Genomic DNA, 17,609 nt, shown 5'->3' on the forward strand with positions numbered 1-17,609 from the left:
TCCATTTGTGATATTAATTTATACATTCCTTCATATGGACAAATAAGATTAACACCACCAAAAAAAGTAAAATCCCCAAATGTCATCCTTCTAGTCTTTCTCAAAAAGTAAATTTCAGGTCTTACCACATGTGTCACTATTCTTAAAGGAAACTCCTCAAATGGTCCATCAGACTAGGAATTCCTATGTCCAGCACTGATGCACTGTTACCAAATTTAAATGTTTCTTAAATTAAATTTATTGGCAAAATTGTACACTAAATAAGTACACTGTGAGACAGAGAGAAAAGACCACATTGGAAGAGCGAGAGATACTTAAGACGAAAACCTAGCCAACAGGCTAAGGGGGTGGTTAGAGGATCTGGTTAAAAGAAGGCTGAACTCAGATGCCTTCAATAAGTCAACAGCTATTTATTAAAATATCTATTATGGTTTGGGATCACAGGAGAGAGAAAGGTAGAACAGATACATTCAAATCCTTCCTATAAATAAAAACACTCATCCCTAACACATGTGTTTTGGATTTGGCTCCATCAGATGTGTTTTTCCAGTAAGTTTCTTCTTTTTTTTTTTTAATCCTCACCTGAGGATATATTTTTCCATTGACTTTTTAGGGAGAGTGAAAGGGAGGGAGAGAGGAAGAAAGAGAGAGAAACATCGATTGGTTACCTTCCACACACACCCAACAGGAGCCGGGGATCAAGCCTGCAACCAAGGCATGGGTCCTAGACCAAGAATGGAACCTGTGACCCTATGGTCCATGGGCCAACGCTCTAACCACTGAACAACCAGCCAGGGCCCAGGCAAGTTTCTTAATCTTTCTGAGCCTTACTTTCTCAATCTGCAAAATGGGGAAAATAAAATCTATCCCACAGAATTTTAGTGGGGATTGAATTAATTGAGACAATACAGGAAAAGTGTCTCTCATGAGATGTCAACAAATGTTATTTCCTTTCCTAACATATATCGTCAAGAAGGCTTACTACTCATACGTAGTAAATGAAGCATCTACCTGGAAAGGATCTGTCTTCATCACCCCCATGCAGAGGAGCTCCCTTATTTTCTGGCATATATTTCTTGGTAATGGGCAAGGACATCAGCCGGATGTGATGGATGAGTGAGCGCCAGGTGTACGCTCCAGAAAGCACTGGTTCAGGTTGTAATGGGCTGAAAGGCTGAATCACAAAGTAGGCAGTGAGCAAGATTAATCCCAGGGTTGCAAGGACCTACAAGGAAAGACAGGAAAATTATTAGTACTTATCCCAGCAAATAAAATACTTTCATGCCAAAAAAATAACAGGCCTCATCTACTATTAGTACTTTAAGAACTAATCCATTTTCATAAATAAGCCATTTATATTCACTTCTGAAAGCACTTAAAGTTTGAGAACCAAGAGGACTGCAAGGCTCACCAAGCTGCTATCATATGACCAGGGGGTGTGTCCACCATTAAAAATACACACAAATATAATTTAAATATAAATACACAGCTTTCATTTAAGACAGTTAACAAAATAGTCAAATTTCCTCATAACACGTTAATAAGAGCGAAGGCCAAGGTTCAACGGTGGAATCAGTCACAGTAGTATTTGGGGAGAAAGTTGAAGGCTTTGTGCTCCATCTAAGTTTTGACAGGTCAGAACCCATTTTTACCTTATACACAGCTATAAGGAGAGGGTACTGAGGGGGGCCCCTCTGAGGTTCATTCTTTTCCAGCAGCTGTCTGATAAACTTTTCAATTGCCTTCTCTGACATGCCGCATTGATGGCCCGTCTGTCTCACCAAATCAACGGTCTCTGAAAGTTTGTCATAAATGCTGATCTCATTGGCAGCAAGATCCATGTCTTCCAATGCAAAATCCCTGAGGGAGAGAAAATAAATGTAAAGGAAAGATGGTTTCTTTAAAGTTCTTCCCCCTCAAAGCTGCTTGCTTTAGAACAGTGCTTTTTGACTGTCCATGGAAAAGAACCAGTTCAGTGCTTTTCCCAGTCCACTGCAGGCCAATATTTTTGTAAAGTACAATGACTACATGAGACAAGGTCAAGTTGCTACATAAGTTTTTAAGTGTGGCTTAAATGTAGGCTGGTAACAAACGATTTACAGACCAAACACTTTAAGGAGCACTGGCCTAGAGCACAATAAATCCCCAGGCGGACTCTGAAACACCAGTGCCATCCAAAATGACTTCTGAAACCCTTCACAAAAGATCTGCTGCTGGTAATTTACTAAAATAAAAAGAAATGGAATATGGAGAATGTTGCTAATCAATTATTTCTTTCCATTTATATCAGATAGACCAAACAAAAAAAATTAACTTCCAAGTCTTTTTTGTAAATAACTTTTATTGAGATAAAAATACCAGCCAAAAGGAAGATCAGTCTTGTGCATGGAGTTTAAACCCCAGCAGCGTAACTGGGTAGATGAGACAGCACGCCCATTCTCCCAGAGTTCTGCAAGCGTTTTTATACATCAGCACTGGGACGGGAAGAAAGAGGTGGTCTGAAAGAAGCTTACGGTAACATGGGCAAAGGGGTGGGAGAGGGTGAGGGGCCAGCTCTGGGACAGCGGCGGAGTCCACATAAAGACGCGTGCGCTCCTGCAGACTGGCTGTGGCAGCAATCCAAAAACAACCAGTGAGGCTCCTGGACTGTCAGGGTAGCCTGGCTATTCTGTGCCAACAGCCACCTGGAAAGCAATCCCACAGGAAATGGAAGGAATGCTAGCAATCTTTGTTAACTGGCTCTCAGGCAACAGCAGATGAACAATTCTGTCTCCCACTCTCTGGCTGGCCTGCCCCTGTAATTTAATTTAGAACATCTCAGAATTTTCTCCTTATCAGACCCTTTAGCAACACAAGATAGGAACTGATCCCTGAAGGCAAGATGTACTATGAGGAATATACTGATTTGCTTTGTTCCTGGCAGAGCAAGGATTTCAGGCACACAAAAACCACCGCATGGGAGCTCTTCAGACCTTGCAGGTTACAGTTCTCATGCTTTTCCACAAATACAATTTTAGACAATACAGGGCATTTCATTTGTATTTTACATACTTAAAAGACCTACGATCTACAACAATTTCAAGATCCAACTTGTTCTCATAGTTAAAGACTAGTCGTTTCACAGTGGCTATAGAATCAAAGGTAAAATGCCAAGTACAATTCTCTCTATCACTTGTAAAATAAAATTAGTTTAGCCCTAGCCGGTTTGGCTCAGTGGATAGAACATCAGCCTGTAGACTGAAAGGTCCCAGGTTCGATTCTGGTCAAGGGCACATGCCCGGGTTGTGGGCTCGATCCCCAGTGGGGGGCGTGCAGGAGGCAGCCAATCAATGATTCTCATCATTGATGTTTCTATCTCTATCTCTCTCTCTCCCCCCTCTCCCTTCCTTTCTGAAATCAATAAAAATATATTTTTTTAAAAATTAGTTTAGTCCTCTTAAAAAAGTGCTTTTGCTACAGAACATTAATATTTTTCTTCATTTATAAAGGGAAAAAAACAGTGCTAGAGATTTATGCTCTCTTCTATTTTTTTTTTAATGCAAAAGGTTCTCTTATTTCACATCCTTCATTCCCAAAGTGTTTCTAATCTCAAAAACCACTGAAGGGTACACTCTAGACCAGGGGTGGGCAAACTTTTTGACTCGAGGGCCACAATGGGTTCTTAAACTGGACCGGAGGGCCGGAACAAAGGCATGGAAGGAGTGTTTGTGTGAACTAATATAAATTCAAAGTAAACATCATTACATAAAAGGGTACCGTCTTTTTTTTTTTGTTTTATTCATTTCAAACAGGCCGGCCCGCGGGCCGTAGTTTGCCCACGGCTGCTCGTGTTTCAGTAAGGAGGTGCCGCCACCGGAAGAGCAGAGGACAACAGCCCAGCAGAGACAAGGAGGCTGAAATGCCACAAGCCAGCACACCTCAGTAGATCTCTCTTCCAGCAGCGCCTCCTAATGACTCCTGTTTGGTTTTCTCTGTGACTGTAAACCTTTAAGCTCACTAGTGCTGACACATGCCTGCACATCAGAATCACCTGGAGAGCTTTTAATGAATGCTCGTACCAGGGCTCCAAACCAAATCAATTAAATCAGACTTAGATTTTTCTAATGGCAGGTCATCTAGACTTTGAGGAACTGGGGGAGGGAGGAGTAACCCTACACACTACAGGGGATACATCCCTTCCCCAAACTCTCTGCTCTTGTTTGTTGATGTTAATCTTCACTTGAGGATATTTTCCCCACTGATTTTTAGAGAGAGTGGAAGGGATGGGAAGAGACAGAGAGAGAGAAACATAGATGTGAGAGAGACACACGGATTGGTTACCTCCCACACACCCCCCAACTGGGGTTAGGGATCAAGCCTGCAACTGCAACCCTTGACCAGAATCTAATGCACCACCCTTCAGTCTGAGGGCTGATGCTCTAACCACTGAGGAGCACCTAGGGGCAAACTCTCTGCTTTAGCTCAAAGTATTCTTTGTTTTTTTTAAGACCTCCAAGGTTTATGTAAAAGCATGGTGTAAACTCAATTTAAAAATGTGTATTTTTGCCCTGGCCACGTGGCTCAGTTGCTTCAGCATTGTCTATACCAGCAGTTCTCAACCTGGGGTTCGAACGACCCTTTCACAGGGTTCGCCTAAGACCATCGGAAAACACATATATAATTACATATTGTTTTTGTGATTAATCACTATGCTTTAATTATGTCCAATTTGTAACAATGAAAATACATCCTGCATATCAGATATTTACATTACGATTCATAACAGTAGCAAAATTACAGTTATGAAGTAGCAAGGAAAATAATGTTATGGTTGGGGGTCACCACAACATAAGGAACTGTATTAAAGGTTCGCAGCATTAGGAAGGTTGAGAACCACTGGTCTATACACTGAAAGGTCACCAGTTCAATTCCTGGTGAGGGCACATGCCTAGGTTGTGGGTTCAGTCCCTGGTCAGGTTGCATATGGGAGGCAACCGATAGATGCTTCTCTCTTCCTTCCTCTCTCTCTAAAATCAATAAACATACACACACACACACACACACACACACACACACACACACACACATATATAATAAGAAAAGTATAATTTGCTAATTAGACCAGACATCCTTCCGGATGACCTTCTGGAGGAAGCCAGGGTTGCGAGGGAAGCTCGGGTCCCGGGGCCAGAGGGAAGCCGGTGCTGGCAGCCGGGGGAAGGAAGGCCTACTCTTGCATGAATTTCATGCATTGGGCCTCTAGTACACACACACATACTTAAATGTGTGCTTTCAACAAATGGTGCTGGGACAATTGGATATCCACATGCAAAAGAATAAAGTTGGACCCTTCCTTCCAAAATGAATCAAAAGCCTAAACTTGGGCTACAACTATAAAATTCTTAGAGGAAAACACTCCTGGCACTGGATTAGACAATAGCTTCTTAGATATGGCATCAAAAGCATGAGCAGCAAAAGAAAAGATAAATTGGACTATATCAAAATTAACAATTTTGTGCTGCAAATGATACTATCAAGAAAGTGAAACAAACCACAGAATGGGGAAAATATTTGCAAATAATATATCTGATAAGGGACTGTATTTAAGTCCATACATAATTCTTACAGTAATAAAAATAGGAATAACCTAATTAGAAAATGAACAAGGGATTTGAATAGACATTTCTCCAAAGGTATCATAAAAGATGTTCAGCATCATTAGCCATCAGTGAAATACAAATCAAAAGCACAGTAAGATACCACTCCCCACCTACTGGAAAGGCTACATTAAAAGTCAGATAACAATAAGTGTTGGCAAAGATGCTGAACAACTGGAACCCTTGTACCCTGCCGGGAATGTAAAATGATTCAGCTGCTTTGGAAAAACAGTTTGGCAGTGCATCAAGCAAGCAGGAATAATGTTCATTTATATATATATACAATAAATTACCCAACAATACCTCCTTAAAATCCATTTAAGCTCATTAGACCAGAAAAGAGAGCAGAGGGAATTCTAGAAAAAAAAAAAAAAATCCAGTAAAGCTTTTTAAAGTGTTGGGAGATGGGGCACATGGAGGTATCCCCAGGGCAGAAGAGAACATCATATTGGTGTGCCCTTCGGAGAACCATGAAGGGACAGAGTGCTGGTGAAGTGAAAGGAGGACCAATTATCATCATTTTTAATGGCTGTTTTACAGCTTTTGTAAACCTCTGCCCATTTTTGATACACATAAAAATCTATTAAACTCCCAGTTTAAATCGCAAAGGCAATAGTTTCTTTTTTTGTAATTCAAATATACAATGATAATACGATACTGAATATATTTCTGCAATCTGCTCATCTTCTTCCCTGATATTCTTTTTAAAAAAATATGTTTTCATTAATTTCAGAGATCAAGGGAAAGGAAAAGCATCAATGATGAGAAAGAATCATTGACAGGCTGCCTCCCGCACGCCCCCTACTGGGGATGGAGCCTGCAACTGGGGCATGTGCCCTGACCATGAATGGAACCATGACCTCCTGGTTCATGGGTCAATGCTCAACCACTGAGCAACACCAGCCAGGCCTTCTTCCCTGATAGTCTAACACCAGTTCCAACGTTATCAGAAAGGTAGTTACTTAAAATTTAGTGAAATGTCTTCACTAAATTATCTTGATAATAAGCCCTCCTTTTGCCTTCCATTAGGTCAGTGGTTCTCAACTACGTGCAATTCTGCCCCGGCCGGGGGGGGGGGGGGGGGGGGGCCATTTGGGAAGTCTGGAGACATGGTTAACTGTTACACTTGAGGGATACTACTGGCATCTAGTGGACATGATGTTAAACAACAAAAATCTTGTCTCTAGGTCAGGGTTTCATACTATCAGAGCAGCTCCCTCCCTGTGATCTAGTGAAAGTCAGCTTTCAAACATGAGAGTTTGGCCCTGGCCAGCTCAGTGGATAGAGCGTGGGCCTGAGGACTGAAGGTCCCGGGTTCGATTCCGGTCAAGGGCACGTACCTCGGTTGTAGGTTCAATCCCCAGCCGTGGTCGGGGTGTATGTAGGAGGTAACCAATCAATGTGTCACTTTCACGTTGATGTTTCTCTGTCTTTCCCTCTCCCTTCCACTCTCTCTAAAAATCAGTGGAAAAGTATCCTTGGATGAGGATAAAAAAAAGAGTTTGTATAAAAACAAAATAATATCCCTTCAAAAAAAAATCAAACACAAAGTCCTGGCTATGCATCAAGTATAAGGTGAGTGAGTGAAATCAGCTGAAGGCTTGAGGGCAGAAAGAAGGTCCAATTCTGGCAGAAATGAGCTTGGCCAGAGAGCGAAGTTCCGAAGAATGACTCTGCCTCCTAACAGTGCCTTAGACCTGCAAGGGCACAGGCAGGAACACTAGCAGCATCACACAAATCAAAGCATCATGCATGCACCCCCTGGACATGCGGAGTTGTCAGCACCTCTGGGAGAGGGACCCAGGGGCAGAAGTTTTCCCTGCTGACCACACCCCCAACTAGGAGACACTGCTTTGAAACAAGTTCTCAACTAGGGGTGATTCTGCCCCCCAGGGACATGTGGTGATGTCTGAGGATATTTTTTATTGTCAAAACTCTGAGGGGGTACTACTGGCATCCAGTGGGTAAAGACTAAACATCCTGCAAAGCACAGGACAAAGCCCGCAACAAGGAACTGTCCTGCTCAAAACATTGAGTACTGAGGTTGCGAAATCCTGCTTTCAAGAGAGGCCTGGGGGAGGGACGCCAGGGAGCTGTCCACTTCTGAAGGAGCACTTCAAGAACAGGAGGAAGAAAATGACAGCTCTGACGAAATGTTCCCCACAATTCCCTCGGGGTCTCAATCTAGGAAAACACAGGGCACAGGCATAACAGAATGACAGATGGAACATCTAAATAAAAATATTTGTTTAAAGCAGAAAACAGGTTAAAAGGTCAGACTAATGTGAACCCCTCCTTGGCCCTGTTTATTTAATAGAGTGATATATATATGTGTCCTAAATACTGATATGACATCAGCCTGGAGGTTCTCAGCTTGGTAAACTAAACAGATATGCCAGCTAGGCAACTCTAAGAGGCAATTATGATTCATCTAGTTAAAACACAAAAGGGGAAACACCAGAGTTGAGAAATAAAGTTTCAAAAACCCATCTAAATATGTCCCAATCTTCAACAATGTGAGCAATATCCAGAATAATATTAAATTTTGTTTTTCCCCTACTAGGTTCTTTAGTATTATGCTAACTACATAGTATGCTAATCCATTCTTTAGTATTATGAATATGTTCTATTATATTTTGTCCAATGATTGCCACTCATTTTCCCTCTACCATAGGGGAATAAATGGGGCCTTTGAATTATAATAACAACCACTAAAAAAAAATCTTTAAAGAAAAATAATTAAACATAACTTAAAAGAGTAGCAATTTAAAGCTGCAATAAGTATTTAAAATTTATAATTGTGAGAATTCTACTTTTTCTACTACTATCATCACTTGACTCTAATGGTCCCTTTCTTGCCATCTCTTCTCAATGAGATGTGAAGAGTCTGGTACTTTCTTCACTCTCTGAAAATAAGCCTTTTCCATTATTCTCTCAACTTTTTATGTTGAACATTTCAAGCCTCCAGAAAAACTGAACTAGTACAATGAACATCTGTATGTCCTTAGATTCACCATTTGTTAACACTTGGCCATACTTGTTTTCTGTCTGTCTCTGTTTTTATCGGAACCATTTGAAAGTTAGTTGCGACACATCACAAAATCACTTCTAAATGTTTCAGCATGCATCTCCTAAGAATAAGGACATTATTATATAGTACATTAAGCATCATTATCATACCTATTAAAATTGATGATTTTCTAGTCTTATCTAATATCCAGTCCATAGTCAAATTTCCCTAACTGTCCCCCAAAAAGGTCATATTGCTTTTTTAGAAAATCTAGGAGCCAACCAACGTGTCACACATCAGTTGTGTCTCTTTGGTCTACTTAAACCTAGAACAGATTCTGGCTTTTTTCTTTCTTTTATGACACTGACATATTTAAAGCAGGACCCCTCCACATTTTCATATTTATCTCTGCTTCTATCCTCACCTTTTCCAATTTCTGTTTAAGAAATAATAATCCTTCCTCTCCAGATTTCCAATGCATGCACTCTCCCTCCCTTTGTAACCAAGCTCCTGAAAAAACGCCACTCCAACTTCCTATTTCTCAGGTCTCCATTCACTTATTCGCTGGTTGAAATCATATTTCTGTCCCACTGCTTTCACCAAGTCGCCAATGGTTTCTACATGCCGAGTCCAAAGGACGTTTTCTCAGTTATCAGCTTCCCTGACCCCTCTGCAGCGGCCGCCGGGGCTACCCATTCTCTCTCCATCAAGTGCTCTCAAACTCTGGCATGACTCTCTGGTTCTTGTCCCAGAGTCTATGTCTCTGGATGTTGGTGTTCATCACAATTGTCCTTGACCTTCTCATTCCCTCCCTGGCTTTAACAACCAGCTAGCTATTAGTGAGCCCCAAATCTCTTCCCTAGTCTAGAACTCTCTCCTGAACTCAAGACCCAACTTCCCACAGTCCCCTATATGTAATGTGTCGATAACTGACTTATTATTTCCCCCCAGTAACTGATTTCTCCTACTACATTCCATTTCTTATAATGGAAACACCAGTTCTCCAAATTTAAAACCTCTCCTCCTCCTTCCTCATCTCCGCCAATGAATCAATCACTAAATCCTCAATTCTACATCCTGTATAGTTCTCCCATTCATCATCTCCTCTTTAGCTCTATATACTAATGGTAGTTAAGGCCCTAAACGTCTCTCCCACAGACAATCACAAAGATGTATCTAATCTCTACACTTTCAGCTCACCTCCTCTTCACTGATCCATCCCCCTCTCTCCACAAGTTACTTTCCTGAAACACAAATTGGCTCACATTACTCATCTATTTAAAATTCTCCCTTGACTCCCCATGCCCTGCTGGGGAACAATTCAGCATGGTGATTAAGAATACAGGCACTGGCCTGGCTGGTGTGGCTCAGAGGTTGATTGACAACCTATGAACCAGGAGGTCAGAGTTGGATTCCCAGTCAGGGCACATGCCCAGGTTTCAGGCTCAATCCCTTGTAGGAGGCATGCAGGAAGCAGCCGATTGATGAAGTTTCTCTCTCATCAATGTTTCTTTTTTTTTTTTAATATATTTTATTGATTTTTTACAGAGAGGAAGGGAGAGAGATACAGAGTTAGAAACATCAATGGGAGAGAAACATCGATCAGCTGCCTCCTGCACACTCCCTACTGGGGATGTGCCTGCAACCCAGGTACATGCCCTTGACTGGAATCGAACCTGGAACCTTTCAGTCCGCAGGCTGACGCTCTGTCCACTGAGCCAGACCGGTTTCAGCTCACCAATGTTTCTATCTCTCTCTCCCTCTCCTTTCCTCTCTGAAATCAATAAAAAATATAAAAAAGAATACAGGCACTGGAGTTAGAAAAAGCTGAGTGAATAGACTCTCCATGTACTGTGTATAGGCCAGCAGACAGTACTTAACCTCTCTAAGCCCCAGAGTTTTCATTTATAAAATGGGGATAATTGTGTCTTTCCAAGTGTTGTTAAGGGATTATAAAATGAGATATGTAAAACATTTGTCCTAATACTCAAATTAAATACTTAATAACTATCCTATCTAATAGAGATAATATGCAAATTGTCCATCACTCCAACACACAAGGTGGCCACCCCCATGTGGTCACAAGATGGCCCGCAGAGGAGGGCAGTTGGGGGGGACCCAGGCCTGCAGGGGAGGGCAGTTAGGGGCAACCAGGCTGTCAGGGGAGAGCAGTTAGGCATCGATCAGGCTGGCAGGTAAGTGGTTAGGGGGTGATCAGGCTGGCAGGCAGAAGCGGTTAGGGGCAATCGGCAGGCAGGCAGGTGAGCAGTTGGGAGCCAGCAGTCCTGGATTGTGAGAGGGATCTCAGATTGGAGAGGGTGAAGGCTGGGCTGAGGGACACCCCCGCCCCCATGCACAAATTTCATGCACCGGGCCTCTAGTCATAAGATAAAGTCCCAATTACTTAGCATGGCTCTTTATGATCTGGTCATTCTACCTGTTCAGTCTCATTTCCCATTCCTTCATCACATTCTTCACTAACACATTTCAGATCTTTTTGCTTTTGTACACTTAATTCCCCCTGCCCACAAAGCCTAGCCCCCAGTGCTTCGTCCAATGACTGAACCCTCTCCCAACCCTGATTTTTTTTTTAAATATATTTTATTGATTTTTTACAGAGAGGAAGGGAGAGAGATAGAGAGTTAGAAACATCGATGAGAGAGAAACATCGATCAGCTGCCTCCTGCACATCCCCCACCGGGGATATGCCCGCAACCCAGGTACATGCCCTTGACCGGAATCAAACCTGGGACCTTTCAGTCCGCAGGCCGACGCTCTATCCACTGAGCCAAACCGGTTTCGGCACCAACCCTGATTTTTAAACCTTTTAAATTTTGAACCTTAAACACAACTCTATCACTTTGTATTACATCAATTTTTTTAATCTCCCTCTCACACTGAATTGTTTCTTGAAAGCAGAGATAAATAAAGACGGTAACAACACACGAAACTAACAACAGACATGCAAATTTACCTAAGAGACAAGAAACCGGACCAGTGTCTATGGAACAAATTTATAGGAAGGCCCTAAGAATGATCATTCTGTGCCCAAACTAATTTAATGCAATAATGGTTTATTCATTTTACTTTTTATTCTTCTACTTAAAAAAAAATACATTAGCCCTGGCTGGTGTGGCTCAGTTGGTTGGATGTCGTCCTGTGCACCAAAAGGTTGCTGGTTCGATTCCCAGTCAGGACACATGCCTGGGTTTTGCACTGGATCCCAGGTAGGGGGCATGCAGGAGGCAGCCAATCTATGTTTCGTTTCGCTCTCACACCGATGTTTCTCTCTTCTCCCTTCCTCTCTCTCTAAAAATAAACTACTTTTTAAAAAAAAAAAAAGAAAAGAAAAGAAAAGAAAAAATCCAATAGCCCAATGAAAATTTACACGAGCAGGTCAAGAACCTTATACCTGAACACTCTCTGTGGTGTTAAAGTAGTTGTGGAGGAATAAGGAATTCAAACTGGGTCTTGAAAATTGTTTTGGCCCCAAGCTGAAAGGGCCTCTCTCTGAAATGTAAGCTGGGCTGCGTGAACTTCAGTCAAAACTTCCATGTAGTGAAGGAGACAGTTGTGCCACCCTAAGCTGCCTTTAGGGATATTAACTTTAAGTTGGTTGTCAAGAAAAGACGCAAAGCACCTTTGACCCTCCCGGCTTTCCTGCCCTAAGACATTGGGATGGAAAAGCTTGCTTCAGGAAGACTCCATTGTTTTCTGGGTTGCCTAGCAAAACTGTACATGTTGCGTTCTTCCTTAATTACTGCAAATCGCTCATTCTCACTTTTGAAATCTAAGATTCCACCCCTCCCCCTCTCCTTTGTCCAAAATGACAAATATACCACTGTCTCACTGTCTTTGAGAATTTCATGCATATGTGAATTCCCTGTTCACGTGCACTAACATGTTTATTTTCTGCTCGGCCAGTGTGGCTCAGGAGGTCAGGGTTCAATTCCCAGTCAGGACACATGCCAGGGTTTTGGGCTGGATCCCCGGTGGGGGGCGTGCAGGAGGCAGGGGATCAATGATTCTCTCTCATCATTGATGTTTCTCTCTCCCTCTCCCTACCTCTCCCTGAAGTCAATTTTAAAAATGTTTGTTTTCTCCTATTAATCTGATTCAGATGGGAAAATTTAGAAGATGGGAGGGAAAATATTATTCTATAGTTCATATTATAGCCCCCACAACTTCAAAGTCGAATCTGGGTGAAGGCATGTTGTTCCTTACAGAGAAATGGCGGTAACTCAAATGCAAGTACATTTACGAAGGGAGAGATGTTCACAGACGATTCCACCATGGGAACCACCGCATGAGCAACCAGCTAAAGTCTTAATCATATCTGGGAGAAGTCTCTATTATCAGGTGATGACGAAAGAAATACATTCTCGAATTCCAAAGCTATGTGGGCCCTTATTGGACCAGGAAAAGTGTGGCTTGTCGGGTGGCTGGCCTTCAAAACACTATGGAACACGAAGAAGGCGAATTTCCCTGGGCTGGAAGGCGATTACAAACAGCTCCTTTATTGAGGTCAGTGAACCAAGTCTTCCATGTTCCTTTCTGCAACCAAAATGCCATGTTTATCACATACCAAAAATGTCCTCTTTAACAACTAGAAAGATGGTTCTGAGCGGGGCGGAAAACCTAATCTCAATACACCAAAAAAATTTAGAAGCCCGTCCAAGGGCAGTGAAAGGCCGACTTCGCTAGCACCTCTCTTGTGAGGCCTGGGAGACAGGCCCACCCAGGGCGACCTCGCTTTGCTCCCGGGGAGAACCCCGGGAAGCCGGGCGACGTCTTAAGGGAGTCGGCCCGGGGGAGGGGCCAGGGGATGCTGTCAGTCGGCACAACTCCGGAGGCTCAAAAAAGAGGTCAGCGAAGGAGCAAGCGGGGAGGCGGCGGCGGGGGAATGGCTGCGCGAGGATGTCACAGACGGCGCGGCGGCGACAGGTCACGGAGCGACCTCCCCCACCCGGCCCTGGGCCCCAGTCACTCACATGCGGGGCCCGCGCCCCTCGGGCTCCTCCCGCCTCGGGGACAGCAGCCGCCGGGCGAGAAAGAGAAGCCGATAACTTCCTGCTTCCGGCGCGCAACCCGGAAGCGACTCCCAAGCTACCGGCGCGGCCACACGCCTAGAGTAGCTCCTTCTCCACTGCCCCGCTGCGCCAAACGCAGAACGCATGACGTCAGATGCTCGCGGTCACTCTCGCGAGATCTGGAGAGCCGGGTTCTCGCTCCCCCTGGCGTTCAGTTCTTCCTCCTCCGTGCTTTCCGGCTGCACTGACACAGACCAAGTGCCTGAACGGATTCGTTCCACAAGCATTTGTGAGCCCCCTCCTGCGTGCCAGGCAGAGTGATGGGCACTAAGGGTGAGTGTGGGAGGGATGAGTAAATGGAGGGCAGGCCCTTACCTCCGGAGCTTCTTGTCTAAACGAGAGAAGGACAAACAGATAACTCAAATTTACACCTGGCCCACTCAATTTTTTAAAATTTTATTTTAGAGAGAGGAAGGGAGAGAGCCAGAGAAACACCCGATGTGAGAGAGAACCATCAATTGGTTGCCTTCTGCACGCGTCCTGACCGGGGTCGAACCGCCACCAACTGAGCCACACTCGCCAGGGCTCAATACTTTTTGAGTCTTTTCTGCCAGATATTACCAAGCACTTTATATTCGGGAAACCGCCCCAACAACCCTATGACATAAATAGCCCCACAACATTTATGCTTGCACCAACCAAGCTGGAGTTTACGAAAAGGTTAACCTGCTGGGATTACATATATAAAGAGCGGTGGGGTCATGATTTGAACCCGGGCTCCTTATCTTGCCCTGTTTTTAGTGCCAAAGAGCTTAACTGCTTTCTCCAAGAGATCTGCCAACAAAATGCCACTGGATTCACACTAAGGAAGCCACAGGTACCAAGGCTGTGTGATACTGATGCAGGAATAGGCAAACCAATTAAACAGAACAGAAACCCAAACCACTCATATATAGACACTTTATGAAAAAGAGGTATAAGAGGGGAGTGAGGAAAGGATAATGCTTTCAATAAATACTACTGGGTCAGCTGTACATCCATGTAGGAAAAAATGAAACTTGACTCCTACTTTACATGATACAGCAAAATAAATTCTATGTGCATTGTAGATCTAAGGCAGAACAATGAAACTTTAAAGCTGCTCTGTCCAATACTGTCACTGTGCAAGTGACTACTGAATTCCTAAAATGTGGCTCGTCGGCACTGAGGTGTTCTATAAGAGATAAAATTGATACATTGGACTGCATTAAAGTTAGAAACCTCTGATCATCAAAAGACATAATGAAGAAAATGAAACACAAGCTGTAGCGTGAAAGAAACAAGCTTGTATCCAGGATATAAAAAGAACCCCCGCCCCCCAAAAAAAAGAAAGAAAGAAAAAAAGCCAAATAGAAAAATGGACAGAAGATTTGAACACAAAAAGATATCACAAAAGAGGATATCTAAATGGCGAATACACATATGAAAAAGTGTTCAACTTCCTTAATCATTAATGGTTAGGCAAATGATTACTGAGATATACAAGCTCCAGAATTGCTTAAGTGAAAAAGACTGGCAACATTAAGTGTTGACAAGGAAGCAAAGCAACAGCAGCTCACACACTGTGGTAGGAATGTAAATTGCTACAGCCATCTTGGAAAACAAATTCGTGTTAATTAATAAATTATAATATAAACATAACCTATTATCCATCAATTCTAATTCTAGGTATATACCCCCCAAATTCATGTACAAAGTTGCACACAAGAATATTGGCCTTGCCCGTAGCTTTGTTTTTAAAGCATTGTCCCCATACACTGCCGGGAGCCGGTCCATCCTTGCTGTTTCAAGGGACCTGGCATATATAGCATACGGTTCTTAATATGTTTGCTCACCTTCTTGGCGCTGTGTTTTAAGCAAGGTCACCTCTCCGAGAAAGGTTGAATCCCCAGGTAGGGATTTTCCCCTGAAGTTAGTGAGGGGATGAAACTCCTTAACTAAGTGCCAGGCGGGTAGTTAATCACTACAAACAATCATGCTTAAGCTACATAATCTTTACTCCCTGGAATGGAGATAAGAAACACCCTAACCTTTGTAATAGAAATTGACAGGATTAAAATCAACTGGTATAAATACGGATGTAACAAGACAATAAACAGCAGAGCCTCTCTGGAGATCAAGACCAGAACTTGGCTGGAGATCCTGGCTAGGCTGCTGATCAAGTGAACGCTGTCTCCGTGTCATTCCTTCTTCGCCGACTCCATCCACACCTTTGGGGACCCCTGGACCTGCTGGGGTTGGACCCCGGCAATACACTAAGGTTTCGTGTCCAATCCCTGGTCAGGACATATACAAGAATCAACTAATGCCCCTGGCCCGTGTTGCTAAGTGGTTGGAGCATCAGCCCATGCACTGAAGGGCCTCAGGTTTTATTCCCAGTCAAGGGCATTTACCTGGGTTGCAGGCTTGCTTACCACCTCTGGTCAGGGCATATGCGGAAGGCAGTCAGTAGCAACCAGTCTATGTGTGTGTCTCTCTCTCCCCCTCCCTTTCACCCTTCCACTCTGAAAAAGTAATGGAAAAAATATCCTCAGGTGATGTTTTTTGAACAACAAAAAAGAATCAACCAATGAATGCATAAATAAATAGAAGCACAAATCGATGTTTCTCTCTCCCTTCCTCTTTCTAAAAACAATCAATAAAAAAGTTTAAAAGAATATTAACAGCATCATTATTTGTAACAGGCACAATATGGAAACATCCCAAATGCCCATTACCAATAGAATAATACACTGCAGTATATTCCTCCAACAGAACACTACACAGCATTGAAAAATGAACCACTACTTACAATAACATGAATATATCACAAACGTGTTAAACAAAAGAAGCCAGATATAAAAACACTTTATGACTCCATTTATATAAATTTCCAAAACTAATCTATGAATTTAGAACTCAGAAAGTGGTTAATTACCTTCGGGGATGGGGAGGGGCACTGATTGATGGGGGTGTTTCTGTGGAGCTGGAAACAGGTGTTTTTTTCTTGATTTGATGGTGGTTACACAGGTGGGTTTGTTTTGTGATATTTAATTGAACTGCCACACTTAGTATCTGTCCACTTTTCTGGATGTATATTATACTTCAATTTAAATATTGAATTTAAAAAAATGTGCTCTGGGGAGTCCAGATGTCCTAAAAATCCCATGTCTTTCTGGCCCTTCCTGTCATTTTCTATACCACAGCCCGAGTGACACTTCCAAAAGATGCAGTAAACATTAGACACAATAAATGAAGTAAATACAAGCTACTCTGACTAATTTAACGTGAACTATTAGTTATAACTCAGAAAAGGAACCTAGGCCTCTTGGTCGACTCCTTCCTGAAGTCACTGGCACCCAATGTTCCCTTAGGGACAAAAAGATCAACAAAGAGTGATCCTTAAAGAAGGATTTTGAAATGAGATAGCAAGACACTGTCTTATTCTTGTGTAAAACTCCAAAGCATCTTCACTGTGCTCTAAGCCTCCCAATATATATAGTAAGAAACTACAAAAGGTCCAGGAAAAGGCAACTCAGATAACAACAGACAAAATGGACAATAATAAAGCCTTTTCCTAATCCACTCATCTGCTGATGGGCACTTAGGCTGTTTCCAGATCTTAGCTATGGTGAGTTGTGCTGCTATGAACATAGGGGTGCATGTATCCTTTCTGATTGGTGTTTCTAGCTTCTTGGGATATATTCCTAGAAGTGGGATCACTGGGTCAAATGGGAGTTCCATTTTTAGTTTTTTGCGGAAACTCCATACTGTTGTCCACAGTGGCTGTACCAGTCTGCATTCCCACCAGCAGTGCAAAAGGGTTTCTTTTTCTCCACATCCTCTCCAATACTTGTTTGTTGATTTGTTGATGATAGCCATTCTGACAGGTGTGAGATGATACCGCATTGTCAT

The 17,609-nt window shown here is 42.8% G+C and overlaps 1 protein-coding gene across 2 annotated transcripts in view; it reads right to left on the reverse strand.

Moving 5' to 3' along the window:
- Nucleotides 1–17,609, reverse strand: part of C6H6orf89 (chromosome 6 C6orf89 homolog) — a 39,086-nt gene that overhangs the window by 19,756 nt on the left and 1,721 nt on the right. The window contains exons 1-3 of one of the 2 annotated variants that reach the window (XM_059701839.1): nucleotides 13,638–13,800; nucleotides 1,653–1,860; nucleotides 1,012–1,225 (exon numbers count right to left, since the gene is read on the reverse strand). In XM_059701839.1, the coding sequence (XP_059557822.1) occupies nucleotides 1,012–1,225; nucleotides 1,653–1,860; nucleotides 13,638–13,639 (424 nt within the window). In that variant the 5' untranslated portion in view covers nucleotides 13,640–13,800. Of the gene's footprint in view, nucleotides 1–1,011; nucleotides 1,226–1,652; nucleotides 1,861–13,637; nucleotides 13,801–17,609 lie in introns of those variants that run through there. The other variant, XM_059701840.1, reaches the window with a different exon arrangement.

The sequence above is a fragment of the Myotis daubentonii genome, chromosome 6, assembly GCF_963259705.1.
Source record: "Myotis daubentonii chromosome 6, mMyoDau2.1, whole genome shotgun sequence".
In the NCBI taxonomy this organism is placed as follows: Eukaryota; Metazoa; Chordata; class Mammalia; order Chiroptera; family Vespertilionidae; genus Myotis; species Myotis daubentonii.